We start from the raw sequence: 14,301 nt of genomic DNA on the forward strand, positions 1-14,301 counted from the left end.
TCAAACTAACACGTATGTCTTTGGACTGTGGGAGGAAGCCAGAGAACCCGGAGAAAATTTTACCCATGTCTGTTTTCATTGTATAAAACATAAGAAATATCAACATTTTACACACGTTACACACAATTGTTTTCATTGTTTTGGATTATATTAAGATCACTATCACATGCAACACGAAGACCATAAATATGTGCTTTCGGACCCTGAACAATCACTGATAGTTCACACAACACACGGGAAGGAAAAACGTAATTCCCACAAGAACTTTGATATTTGCCACGCAAAGGGGTTTTTTTCCCGAGACGACAGTGAGACATAACGTTGGGGTGGCCAGTCTTCACGCTTGAACTTAGGTGGTGCTAACATCATTAAAATGGTTCCAGGCCCCGGTACATACACTGTTAGCCATGTTGTCCATGACATGAAATCAGCATTTGAACTTTTCATCACACCCTCAATCAAATAATATGCTTGAGATGACAAAACTAGAGTGGAGCTGTTCGTTGGAAAGACATCAATGTTACCCACCTGCAAGCCTATGTTAGGTTAGGCAGAAGTTCACAAATCAAAAGGTGACGTGACAGCAAGACTTTGGAATGCTGACACCGCAAAGGCGGTATTTCCACTCACTGTATCTCTAAAGAAGTTTCATGTTTTCTCCCGTGTTTTGATGACAAATAAACAAGGCGGGGCCTAGGAGATCGTGAGAAACGTGCACCGACACAGGCTGTGTGGGGGATGTGAGTGTAGCAATTATATTTTCTTCACAATCCAGTGACAGTGTATGAATGTCTGCCTATCATGGGCGCTGTGCCTTCAGATGGCACACCGACCGAAATGGTGTCACAATACGGGCAGCATGTGATGTGCAGTGTAGCTGTGCCTGGAGAATGCAGGTCAGCACTGGTAAATCCCCTGGGGAATCACCTGGCAAAAGGTGATAATTGTTTTCACATCTTATGCCCTGGGTAAGGTACTGTCAGGAAGGAAGGGTACCATGTTGGGAACTTTAAAAAAACAAAGCCAGAACTTCCTTATGAATTCCTTGTAATGAAGAAGAAGAAGGCAACATCTCTTATTGCTACAAGAAAAGTAAAACCATCCTAATGATGAGATGCTGCCCAGAGCACCAGAGAGCACAGAAACCCACAGGTGGTCCTGGACTACAATGGGACAAAATAACATATGCCATGCACCAAAATGATCTTTCTTTTCAATTTCACACAATATAATAGGTGTGTTGGAAGTAATGGTGGTGTGTATGTGTTGTGGCAGGGAAGGAGTTGTATTTATTCTCTTTACCTATCAATTATTGTATTATTTATTTATGAATTATAGTTTTTATTTAAGTAAATAGTTAACAGGAACAACATACATGACACACAAACCTACTTAATAAATTTAATTCTAATTATTTTGAGCAAAACATGAGGGTTAACACCCATGATAAAACTGCTGTAACGCATGGCTTCTTATGGCATTCTGCTTTTGTAAATACTGACTCCCTTTTCTTGCTCAACATTGACCTTTTCTTTAGCTAGAAGCCATAAAATTGCTCAACTCTGCAGGGTCATACAGGAAACAGCATATGCATGTTTTAGTTTTTCATAAGCTAAAAATATTTCTGCTGACACATTCCTTCTGCTTCAACCTTCAACTCGTTTACTTGAAATAATCCAGTCAATGAGGATCCAGAACCTGTATTCTATTTTCAACCAAAATAAAGTCTGACACTTTGTCAAGCATTAATTGATTAATTGAAAAAATATCTATCTATCTATCTATCTATCTATCTATCTATCTATCTATCTATCTATCTATCTATCTATCTATCTATCTATCTATCTATCTATCTATCTATCTATCTATCTATCTATCTATCTATCTATCTATCTATCTATCTATCTATCTATCTATCTATCTAAAAGCATAAAATACATACAAACATGATGGTTTGCCGCAAGAACCTCGCATAGCAATGGGATAAACCGACCATTTGTATTTTGGTTATATCAGTTTGTTTGTGTTTTGGTTATATCAGTGGGTTTGTATTTTCTTTATATCAGTATGTCAGTATTTGTGTTTCCATTGGGTATTGAGAAGTGAGTTCCTAAACTACAGCTGTAATGAGACGTAATGAATGAAAAATTTGATTAAAGTAGTTTTATGACACTATAATGAAAACAAGATAATGAGACTAGAACTGTAATGAAAAACTAGACTGAATTACAGCTGTAATGAGAGTATAGCTGTAATGAAAATAGGCATTGTACTACTGTGTAGTACTGCACAGTATGACAGCAGAATTTGTCAAGTGCACTACGTATTATAGCTAACAGTAGTATGACAGTAGCAATAAATTTATTAATGAGATAGAATGAGCGCATGTATATTGTGTAAAGTGCAGTGGTGTCTGTGTGGTCCAGGGATTAACCAGCCAGAGTGTAAAGTGCAGTGTTGTTCTGTGTGGTCCAGGGATCGACCAGCCACAGTGAAATGTGCAGTGGTGTCTGTGTGTGGTTCAGGGATCAGTCAGCCTCAGTGTAATGTGCAGTGTTGTCTATGTGAGGTCCAGGGATCAGCCAGCCAGAGTGTAAAGTGCAGTGTTGTCTATGTGAGGTCCAGGGATCAGTCAGCCACAGTGTAAAGTGCAGTGGTGTCTGTGTGTGTTTCAGGGATCAGTCAGCCACAGTGTAAAGTGCAGTGGTGTCTCTGTGGAGTCCAGGGATCAGCCAGCCAGAGTGTAAAGTGCAGTGGTGTTCTGTGTGTGGTCCAGGGATCAGTCAGCCACAGTGTAATGTGCAGTGGTGTCTGTGTGTAGTCCAGGGATCAGCCAGCCACAATATAAAGTGCAGTGGTGTCTGTGTGAGGTCCAGAGATCAGCCAGCCAGAGTATAAAGTGCAGTGGTGTCTGTGTGTGGTCCAGGGATGAGTCAGCCACAGTGTAAAGTGTAGTGGTGTCTGTGTGTGGTCCAGGGTTCAACCAGAGTGTTGGAAGAATTCTTGAGAGAAGTGGGAGAATGCAGTGTGGTGATTTAGTCATACACAATCCTGATGACTTGTGGGTAAAAGCTGTTTGTGAGCCTGGTCATCCTAGACTTCACACTCCTGTAACGTCTCCCTGATAGCTGGAGTGTGAATAGTTGGGGGTGTGTATTGTCCCTGATGATGGAGAGTGCCGTCCTGATGGTCCTGATGTGGTAAATGTCCTGTCGTGAGGGGAAGGCTGCTCCTGCAATGGATTGTCCCATTTTGATGATATGCTGGAGGGCCTTCTCAAGCTTTCTCAGTAGCTGTGGGGACTTCTTGATGACCAGGTGAGATCACCTATGTGTCACCTGTGTAGAGCAGTCTGAGCAGACCCTCCCTCATCATTGGGACAACAATCACTTCCTTGGTCTCGCCAGTGTTGAGAGACAGATTGTTGTCCTGACATCAGGCAACAAGACGAGCCACCTCCTTCCTGATCTCCCCCCAATCAAGCACATGTTGGATTTGTGGGGAAAACAAGTGCGGTCCAAGCCTTATAGTGGAGGCCTTATAAATAAAAGGACTTAAAGGATCTTCTGCTAATCTCTTGGTGCCAGACACCTTCAGAGGTTTGATGGAGTCTTTGCTTCGAGAAGTCAGAGATGATTTGGTAGCAGAGTGCCAACCTACACTACTGAGCAGGTTGTTTTAATGTAATGACTATGTCACAACTAATGGATTATTTCAATTTCCTGGAAAGATAATAAAATATTACACTACACAATTTTGTCTAATAATTCTGAGATGCAACAGCACACCCTAGTGGTTGATGCAAATTGGAAGCCTGTAAAAGACCAAATGCCACACATATTTTATGTCTGCTGTCCTAGCTTGTGACAGTGGTGTCCACTCTACAAATACAAAACCTCAGTAACAATAGAAAACCACCATTTCTCACAGACAATATGCTTAGCATATATGAGGATAGCTACTGAGGCTTTGTAACATTTGTTTTAACTGGAACATTTGAATGCACACATTCCTACATCCACAGCAAAACAACTGTGGCAGGTCTGAGAGGTAAAAAGCAGGATAGAACATGTCTTTTTATTTGATTGTCTGTTTGTAGTGGCTGGGCTTAGTTCTGAATGCTTTTGGTGCACTGGGCCTTGACATTTTTCCTACATCAATGTAAAAGAATCTTTTTTGTTCGTTTTTCAACAAAGGCACTGCAGGCAATGATGACCAAAGGCATGGCTATCAAACATACATAGAAAAATAAACATATTATGGTTACAAACATCACATGCTGGCAGTCAGTGGTGGAAAGCAGACACAAAACCAAACGTGGAAGTAGAAGGCTGTTGTGGACTGTCTCACTGGGACCCAGTCACTGTAGTTTATGCTCCTGTACCATCTTGAAGTGCCTGTTCCTCTCTCCCCATTACGAGATCCCTCTCACCTCATATCTTCAGTGAAAGTAATTTCTGTTGTACAACAAGCATTTTCAGCACTGATTATCTATAATAAAAAAGTTATAATTAGTCAATCATTTATTATGCACAACATGATTATGTCTATATTATTACTGAGGTTTCATTTTTAGGTTTCATTTCATTCATTTTTTTTCTTTCAAAAAATGTGTTCATTTAAAAATGTCTCATATAGTGTCCAGTACAGTATCTAAAGTGTCTTTAAAGATCAACCATCTTTAGTTTACAAATCGACCACAAACACCAGAGCAAAGTAATGAAACTGATGGTGGTGTGTAGATACACGTCTGTTTATTACCTTTAATTGTTTTTTAAATATCTCATTTAGAATGTACTGAAGTAAAAGTATTAGAAACAATCCAAAGAAACTATAAAATCAGAAAGTGCTACCTTTCTTCCAATGTCACAACATTAAAATATTATATATTCACAATGCAGGTCATAGTATCTCATGAAATGCAGTGCAAATGGGAACACCAGTGCCAGGTTCGCTAGTGCTGAAGACAACAAGCAAACACTCACACCAAGCAGCTACCGCCTCTGACTATCTAAACACAGGCTATCCAAAATAAAAGACCAAAGACAGCTGCTTTCCCAAATCCCTGACTGTACATATATACAAATACTCACTGCTGACACAAACAGCAACTGGCCCTACCAAACTGAGAATGTGATTGTGAAGCCAAAACCACCAGCACAACAGAAATCCAGAAAAACCAATAAATAGTGAATGGTGAATAGAGAGGTGAGCTCTAGGCTGACGTGAGCTATGCATACAAGATGACACGTCGGCAACAGCCCCTGGATCGGACTCAGTGAGGAACAGGAGTCAAATATGACCGTGATCATGTCAGTGAAGAGAGCTCCTTTCTGTACCTAATCTGTTGTAAGTTTTGCTTCAGGTGCGTCTAAGTGTATCCGTGTTGGAATGCACTGGTCTCCCCCCCCCCCCCCTTCCTTTTCACTCCTGCTTCAATTCTCCACCCACATGCTGAAGCAGGACAATCTGACCTCGCAGTATAACCACTTACATCATACTATGCAACAAACTGTATTTCTTACTCTGAGAAACAGACTGAGATGTGTAAGACGGTCCCAGAGATCAACAGGGTGGGTGTTCAGGATGTGATTACTGGTGGCCAGTACAGGATGCAGTGAGAACAGCAGACGTCTTCTGTTTCTTTCAAACACGCAACGGGACATGATGGTTTTGGTCTTTTAGTTCATGGTTGTTTTTTTCTACCTTGTGATATTTCTGCAATTATTTGATATTAACTGGCTAAAGAAAATTCATCTCTGAGAGTGAATATAGATCCAATGAATAAAGGGCAGGTGGTCACTCCAGTCCAAGAAGCACCATGGGGTTAAAGGAGAGCTGTAGCTTAGAAAAAAATCTGAGGTGGTTAACCAGGAGACACTAAACCAGAAACCACTCGGTATGCATTATGTAATAGAATGGAAATATGAATGAATGTCAGGGAGTGGAACTCCATAATGGGGAATTGATAATGAAGACATTGAAGAACAGTTGCGTCTGATTAGTACTTGAGTGACAAAGATCTGGTTCAGTGAGGAAACTCCTCAGAGGACGGATATGGGTGTGATCTTATCAGCAGGAAAGCCTAAATATGCAACGGGTTCCTAACCTTTCCTCCCTGTATGTTTAAGGTTTTCTTCAGACAGATGTCACCTCCATCTGACCTTTACTATACCCAAGAACTGGTGACTGAGCAGGGGAAAGGTATGCTGGGTAACACATACATATTATAGAGGTATACTGGCTTAAACATACCTATTTTACAGCTAAGCTTGGTCACACAGATGGCCATCAAACACTAGATCAATACTCAGACCTACAGCGAAAGATACAGTGGAAAGTCAACTTCAGTGACTTGTCATGTTGGGTGGTCGGTTGGTCAGGTTCATTGTTGATTTATTAGACTGGTCTAACCGTCTAAGGCATGGGTGTGATTTCACGTTGCTGCTACACACCTCTAGTGTTTGTCCTGTGTGCACATGACTTCAGAACAGAGCTCTATGTCCACTACTCCGACTGTGGAGTGTCATGGTGTTCTCGCCGGTTGTCGTTAGTACACCAATTTACTTACTGCAAATTGTTGGAATTCTGGATCACAAATATTTGTTCTTTAATTTTGTCTACTTGTTGTCATTGTATTATACTGTAATAAAAAGTTTCGGGTGAGACTTTCACTCTCCTGTCAAGCCAATTTAGATTCACACACAACCACATTAGTTTTTGCACTGTGTTAACTTTGCTTCAATAAACTCAATCTTGGGTAAATGCTATCTAAATGCCATCCTGGGTGTTGTCCTCCCTCTCACCCCTACATTTGATTCAGTCTACCTGAAGATCCGATTCTCACCATCACGTGACAGTAGAGGACGTTGGTGATTGGCTGGATCAGGAGCGGATAGGGCAATAGTACTAAAAAGGGTCGGCATGACTGGGACAGAGAATCACAGTGCTGAAGTCCACAGTACTGGGGTCTCTCCATCTCTCTCAAGACACCTTTACTCAGAGATATCACTTTATTCAGATATCATACAAATAATGCACATTTAGGATGATGTCTGAAAGCACATACACAAAGGAGAAAGCACAGAAACTGCATATACGGCTACATTAAGCGTGGTCCATGTTCTGGGGCCCTGTTACACCGTGTCTATTAAATAGAATTAAAGCTTTCTCTTGCGTCCCTATACATCAGGAGTCACACAGGAGCGTTTTCTGCTCCATGCAGTTACTCAAAGCTAACATCTGTAATTAAATTATGTTTACATGTTTGATTTTGCTGTTTATGTGTATTTGAAGTTGCAAGTTCTAAATCAGTTTTTCAAATCCTGTATTAAAATCTTATACATTAAAACATACTGCCCTCTTAAACAAAAAGCAACATTTCAAAAATAATGCACGGTGGGATACATTTAACACTGATTTTTCAAACACTGTGCAGAAATGACACGCACAAAAGTCCGGCTTCCAACTGTCTTACTGCTGAAGACAGCAGCACCCTCATCAGCCAATTGACAGCAGTTACAAGAGCATCACACTCTACTATGCATGTCAAGAACCTGAGTGAAAGTACTGATCTGGGATCAGCGCTTGCACTCTTGTTCTCATTCTCTCTCCATCGACTAGCCTCACACAGCCAAACAAAGACAAATTTTCCTGTATATGTATACAGATCATCATACATGGCTTTATTCAAATGACCCCCACGCCCCTACACCAAAGCATCCCAAATTTTTACAAATATCATCCTAAAGGGATGCGTTTTCTTTTTTGACTGAAAAATATGATCAATGTCATATTGCAGTCGTGTTACAGAAAGTTTAACTTCACTGAGTTTCTAATAGTTTGTAAAACACTAATAGTTTTACAATGCTGAGGTTTTTAGAAGAAACCTAGAACACTAAGGCCATTTTGTGTTTTCAAAAGTTGTCCAGTTGGACTGGTCAATCAGGTTTGAATCAGACCCCGACATCCAATACAGAAGCCGAGAATCATATAGCTGTTGAAAAGCTGGACTCTGGTGAGTGAGGTTAGTCTGCACTAGAACACGAATGGTAAACACTGATCCTGGATCAGCAAAAAGACATAGAAGTTTTAATAAGAACAGGCGTGTTAAGATCTTCCTCACGTGTACCTGCCTCCATCCTCCTCCTTCAGAACCTGCTCCATCAGAGCTCGGTCTCGCCCAGACACTCTCCCCATTAGCCCCTCCATGCAGCCTCCAACTGCCTGCCCCTCCCCCACTTCTACTTTCACCTGACCCCGCCCCTCGCCGAGGTACACGCTGTACTCAAACCCCGCCTCCTCCTGCCCCGCCTCCGCAGCCTTGCCGTCAGCGTGGGGTCCGGGGGTGGCCGCCCTAGAGGCGAGCCGCTGGCACCGCGCCTGGTGTTTGAGGTAGCTGTCCCTCCACACGATCTTCTTCCCGCAGAGGGCGCACTCGTACGGGCGGAGGCCGCCATGCGTCTTCACGTGCTTGGTCAGGTGGTGCTTCATCTTGAAGCTCTTGGCGCAGACGGGACAGGCGAAGGGTCGGAGGTTCAGGTGCTGCATTTTGACGTGGCGGTCGCGCATGCTCTTCATCGTGAAGGCCTTTCCGCAGTGGCAGAAGTGCACTTTGCCAGCGTAGGGCGTTCCCGCCAGGGAGGGCGGTGAGGACGAGGAAGGGATGGGAGAGGAGGAAAGAGGGAGAGAGGAGGCGTGTGACGGGGGAGAGAGGGCCCCCGACGTCCAGGTGAGTTCTGAGGGCCCGAGCACAAACTCCCCGCCACCGCCGCCGCCGGGCGACATGGGCAGCAAAGGCCTCTGGGAAACCTGCCCCGTGCCCTCCTCGATCTCGTCATACGTCTCTCCCTCGAAGCCTGCCTCGGTGAAACGGCTGAAGTCCATTTCATCCTCCGCATCGTCCTCGCCGTCCTTCATTCTGGAATGATCCTCCAGCAACCTGCCGCCTGGCTGGGCGTACGGCCCCGCCGACCAATCGGCTGCCGGCTGCCACTGAGCACGTGTGGAGGGGCCCGGGAGAGGGCAAGGTGCAGTGGCTGGCACTTCCTGCGCATCATCAGTGCGAGACTGAGCTGAGAGAAACCCTTCCTGCTGCTCCCTCTCTCTCTCTGCACTCTCTCCCCCTCCCTCTCTCTCTGACTCCTCTTTGAGAGGTGCACCTGAGCCACAGTCTCCTGAGTAAGAGAGAAGAGAAGATAGTCAAACACAGGCAAAAACACACAGGCACACACAGGGCGGAGAACATGACAATCTGGGATATTCCCTTTAAAGATCAGGAGGGCAGAGCCGCTTCTTTGGGAGAGCGCTCCCCCCGATGGTTGGGAGTTAAACAGCAGTGATGCAGACGCTCCACTCACCGGCCCCACGCTCGTCTAACTCCACCTTCACCCTCTCCTCCTCCAACTCCTCCCCCACTCCTTCATCTGCCTCCATCCACCTCTCCCCTCGCCGCCTCTCATCCTCCTCCTCCTGCTCCTCATCCCCCCTCATCCCTCGTTCCCTGCTCTCCTGTGCCCCTCTGAGGCGAGCCCGGACTCTGTGTCTCTCATTGGCTCTCTCATTGGTCGTCCAGAGCCCCTCGGGGCTGGAGGGTTGTTCTCCCTCCCCAGAGGGGCTGCGGTGAGCCAGGGGAGAATCAGATCTGTGCTGGGGTGGAGGGGCGAGCCTGGATCTGCCCCACCTCCCCTGTTGCTGCAGTTGTTGGGGTCTCCTCCAGGTGGCCAGGGGAGGCAGGGCGCTGTGATCCACAGCAGGAGGCTTCCTGTCTGGGGGAAGGCAGCGCTCGGCTTGACCCCGCTCCTCCGGGTCGGTCAGGCAGCAGTCCGAGCTGCTAGGAGACTGGTGCCTGGAGGAGCTGGGCTCTCCGGGGTTGACTTGAGCCAAAGGTCGTGACCTCTTCAGGATGTCTGTGCACTTGTCCACAATGTGCCACATCTGCAGGAAGCTGGCCACGGTGACGTAGTTGACGATGTCATCACGCACGATGCTTAGCTGACCTGTGTAGGCAGAGTTGAGGACACTCTCGAAAGCCAGAGGGTCCATGACCGAAGGCAGAGACACTGTGGTTACATTCTTCAGCAGAACCTGAGACACACAAAAAAAGGCCTTGAAGGCAACAGACCATTTGGGCCACATCAAAGATCAGGATCACATCCTTACCTTCTGCAGACAATGTAGTGATTTGAATGGCTTTGATTTGATTTTGACGTCTAGGGCATGGCATCACCGGTCTTCCCAAGACACGGGTGAAGGCAAACAGAATGACTAAAAAGATTACCAAGACAACACCAACAAACCGTGTGTTATATAACACACTTGCCTGGTCCCAAACGAGTATTTACATACTTAAGTAATAAACAGATGACTTAGACAAACATGCAGATCTACATTAGGGTGCTGGGCCAAATTCCTACTCCCCAGCAAATCTGGAGTCCCTTCCTAGGAAAGGGCATCACACACTCTCAGTTCCACATATTTTTATTATTATGTACATACACACACAAACAAAGCTGTATAAACAGAACACTGAATGTTAAGACACTTTCCCCACCCATCACAAAAGCAGGAATGTCTGAATCTATGCAATAATGTGGATATGGAGAAGTAAATGTTTCATATTTCATGTGTCTCTGGTGGAGTAACACATCAAGATTTTAAAACAGCACAGCTAGAATAACATTTAACTCCTCTCCTCTGAAATCCCTACTGTTGCTCATAGCCACAGAAAGATGGGGGCTTCTTCTTCCGGCTTTCAAGAGAGGCGGTCGCACTTTATCTCTGCTCCTGCACTCCCTCCCTCCTGCCCTGCAGCTTAGATTCTCTGTCTTGTTTTAGTAACCTGACGCTGCTCTTCGAATTTTAACAAGAAAATGGATTTAATCAGGTGGTCTCTCAACGCAATTGACACTATTTTTTCCCACGAGGAGTCATGGTGCGGGAGAACCCACATGCCCGGACGGTACGTTCTCATCTGGATATGTGCATGACTCGTGGGGGACCTGGCGTTGTTTGTGTCTTGCGCCTCTCTCCCTGGAAGATGTTGAGGACGTGTACTTATTTGTAACTTTGATCGCGATGGCTCTGCTGATCGGATTAGGCGTTGCCCTGGTGTATCGGAAAGTTGATAGAGTGGAGTCAGCTATTGAGCGTCCACGTCAAGTGCCCCATATGATTGATGCGGTGGGTAGAGCTGTTGGAACACAGACTGTGACTGTTGGAAAAAGCTTGGAGACGATCGTGGATGGAATCAATGCTCTACGTGCGAAGTTGGATCAGTTGGGAGACAGCCGACTTTAAGAGGAGTTTGTGTGCTCAAATTCCCAAGGACGAGCTCCTTGCTAAATTCTTCATTCTTCTTATCTGCATTGGCGCCCAAACAAATTCTCCCAGAAGGTCGTCGTCTTGGTTACCTGCTCCTACCCCCACACAGAGACTGTCAGAGATGGCTCTCGCCTTCCAACGCGAACTTTGACACAAAAACTCTGTGCCAGGCCTCTGCCCCCCCCCCCTCCTCCCTCTCTGAATGGATCACGCCTCTCACTGCTTACTGTCTGTGTTATCAATGCTGTATGTGCTATGGGGATTTTTTGCATGCACACAGACTGTTGTCCTGTTCGCGAGAATAATCTGTGGTCATATTTTTTTGTCTCCTCCCAATGTTATCTCTATGTTTTCTCATTCTGCGTAAAGGTGGCGCCCATCGAGGCGACGCTGCTCTGGGTTTTCGGTGCTTTAACACTGGGCCCTGGGCGAAGACGCATTTCACCCTGTGCTTGTACAATGTGCTTGTACAATGTGTGAAGAATAAAGCTTTTGAATCTTTTTGAATCTTTGAATGGGGGTGGTAATGCCCATCATTTGACTACTGAAGAGCTTTGAGGTTCACTGGAGAGGTGCTGGAGGACTCAATAATGACAGCGCCCCCATTTGTACTCGTTATATTAGGAGTACTGGTAGTATATGTTCTACATTTAGTATTCAACACCAAGAACACTATCAGGGTAAAGCCCTGCCTGAACAACCGGCCAAGATATTTTTGGATTATGTAGTCACTTAGGACCACTTTGCAGGCCAACTGTCACCAAGTAGAATTTGTGAGCCATCATGTACTCTTTCATTAATGCTAAGTATCCAACCTCAGGACATCAGGTTAATTGGCTGAATACCTCTGAGTGATAAAACACTGCAACAATGTAACAGTGGCAGACGAAAATGTGTGAAAACAGTGTCGGTACTGCAGTGCCTGACCAACTTCCGAGTCAGTCAGTATTGAACCACGGTGTTAATGTCGCACCGAGAGAAGTTGGCACATCAAACAACAGCAGGTCACCAATAGACCTGTAAGACAGGTCTACTTAATCAAGTTGCCAATTAATGTATGGTGTCTCACAGCCAATGCCCATGTGACTGCAAAATCTCTCTGTAGTGGTGACAATCTACATTGTCTTTACAGCTACTGGCCATTTACTTTTCTGCTAATGTACACGATGCAATTCAATATTTTAGGGCAACTATCTATATCTGAAAATTAGGTCAACCTAGAAATGACACATGTACCTGATCGTGAAAATAAGGCGACGAAGCAGCTAGGACGCAGCGGTGGGCCCTGAACACCTGGCCCTGAACCTGGATGGACAAATCGCATAGCCGGCCTTCCTCTCGCTGCCGATTCAGGTTGTCCAACACCGATGCTCGCAGGTTGGGAAAACACACTTGGACAACCGGGCCGAGGGGCGCACTGCCGCTGCTCAACCCCTTATCCATTCTGCCTGGAGAATAAACGTATAACATTAACGTTAGCTAGCTGACACTTTCAACATCCGACACTTAAAGAACTTAATAAGCTGCTAGAAATTGAATAGTCTTATATATATATATATATATATATATATATATATATATATATATATATATATATATATATATATAGCTGTAGACGTGCTGTGTATTTTGCTATTCTGTAGCTGTACTGCCTAGCTAGCCTGCTATCTTAGCCAGTTAGCATAGCTACCTAGCTTACCACTGCTGACGAGGTGGGTTTTGTGCGCCTGTTAGCTCGTTCGCTAAACAGCGAGCTTGGCTCTGAGAACCTTACACTCGTCTCTCCAACGCCATGGTAACCTGGCTAGTTAGCTAGCTAACTGTTGTCTATAGAGCACTACGGATACAGCTAGCGTATTTAGCTACTTAGCCAGCTCACGGATACTACATTTTCCAAACAATTCACGTAGCTAGACAACTAGCTAATTGTCTAACAACAAATGTAGTCGAGGACCATTAGCTAACTACATGTAATGGCTAACTAGCTAATACCCGACTCGGTTACATCTTACCCGCAAAGACCAAACGGATAAGCGTCTAATAGTGGACGAGGAGCTCGTCAAATATTCGCCTGGCTAATGAATACGGTTACTGCTGGAAATCCACGCAAATTTCGCAAGCGAATGCGCGTTCGGTGATTTTTAACTTGGCTTCAGTGAACAGACTTCGTTTTCCCATCTTTTGCACTAAAAATCTTCTTCTGACTTATCTTGTCGACTCGGAACTATCGGTAAAGTGCAACACCGCCATCTAGCATTGCTTTACGAGGAGTCGGATGACGGCGGTGAAAACAGGCAAATCGAGAAGCAAACCAAGCGTACGTGACTTCGTGTAGGAAAAAGAACAAGGTAATCCTAATAAGAATGCGGAAGAGGAAGAATGAGGAAGGATTAAGAGAGGAAATGTGTAGTTTCTCTCTCTCTCTCTCTCTCTCTCCCGTTAAAAAATTGTCGTTCTCACATCCTTGTGTGAAGTGTTGTACCAAATGAAGGTACATAAAATGAAGCTTACAACTGTTTTTGGGTCTCTTACCAAAATACAATTCGCTAACAATTTTTTATTTGTGTAAGACTTCCCAGTAAAACAGGTGTTGGGTAAAACTCCTGTAACAAAAAAAGTCCTGAAACGACATGTCCAAAATCACGTACTAGGGTAACATCACTAATTTAGTGTACAGGCCAGCCATTCACTTGATTTATGTGAAGGAAAACTCTTGCAAGCTGAGATATATTTTAAACATGCTTTTAAAATGTTGACAGAAAAATCAGACAGATGGTCATTTTAACCATTGTTAGTATGTGTAGGTAGGTATGTGTATGCATTCATCTGTGTCTGTATGTGTAAGTTTGTCTCATCTCCTTGGCGTTATGCGTTGCACATATATTTTGTTTTTAAGTGCATGCTTGCGTCATGTTTCTTGCCTGTTTTGACCAAGGCATGTCACCATGTTCTATGACTTCTGTTCATTTAAATAAACAC

At 44.5% G+C, this 14,301-nt stretch overlaps 1 protein-coding gene across 3 annotated transcripts; it reads right to left on the reverse strand.

The window, feature by feature from the left end:
• Positions 1-6,983: 6,983 nt before the first annotated feature.
• Positions 6,984-13,694, reverse strand: zbtb22a (zinc finger and BTB domain containing 22a). Of its 3 annotated transcripts, none has more exons than XM_077006037.1 (4): positions 13,335-13,694; positions 12,559-12,770; positions 9,360-10,086; positions 6,984-9,176 (listed from the first exon to the last, which is right to left on the reverse strand). In XM_077006037.1, exons 2-4 carry the CDS (start codon positions 12,763-12,765, stop codon positions 8,122-8,124), a joined length of 1,989 nt encoding a protein of 662 aa, XP_076862152.1. In that variant the 5' UTR covers positions 12,766-12,770; positions 13,335-13,694; the 3' UTR covers positions 6,984-8,121. The 3 variants fall into 3 exon arrangements, with proteins under 3 accessions (XP_076862152.1, XP_076862153.1, XP_076862154.1); XM_077006038.1 differs by lacking the exon at positions 13,335-13,694 and adding an exon at positions 13,022-13,260; XM_077006039.1 differs by lacking the exon at positions 13,335-13,694 and adding an exon at positions 10,162-10,266 and having other exon boundaries at positions 12,559-12,694.
• Between the last annotated feature and the right edge of the window lie 607 nt (positions 13,695-14,301).

Source organism: Brachyhypopomus gauderio, chromosome 5, assembly GCF_052324685.1.
Source record: "Brachyhypopomus gauderio isolate BG-103 chromosome 5, BGAUD_0.2, whole genome shotgun sequence".
NCBI lineage: Eukaryota > Metazoa > Chordata > Actinopteri > Gymnotiformes > Hypopomidae > Brachyhypopomus > Brachyhypopomus gauderio.

Excerpts from the sequence above, each read along its gene's own strand:
- zbtb22a (XM_077006037.1), bottom strand. The coding sequence starts at position 12,765 with ATGGATAAGGGGTTGAGCAGCGGCAGTGCGCCCCTCGGCCCGGTTGTC. Across the intron at positions 10,087-12,558 it reads CGCCTTATTTTCACGATCAG|GTTCTGCTGAAGAATGTAAC; the intron begins GTACATGTGTCA and ends TGTGTGTCTCAG. Across the intron at positions 9,177-9,359 it reads GTTAGACGAGCGTGGGGCCG|GAGACTGTGGCTCAGGTGCA; the intron begins GTGAGTGGAGCG and ends TCTCTTACTCAG.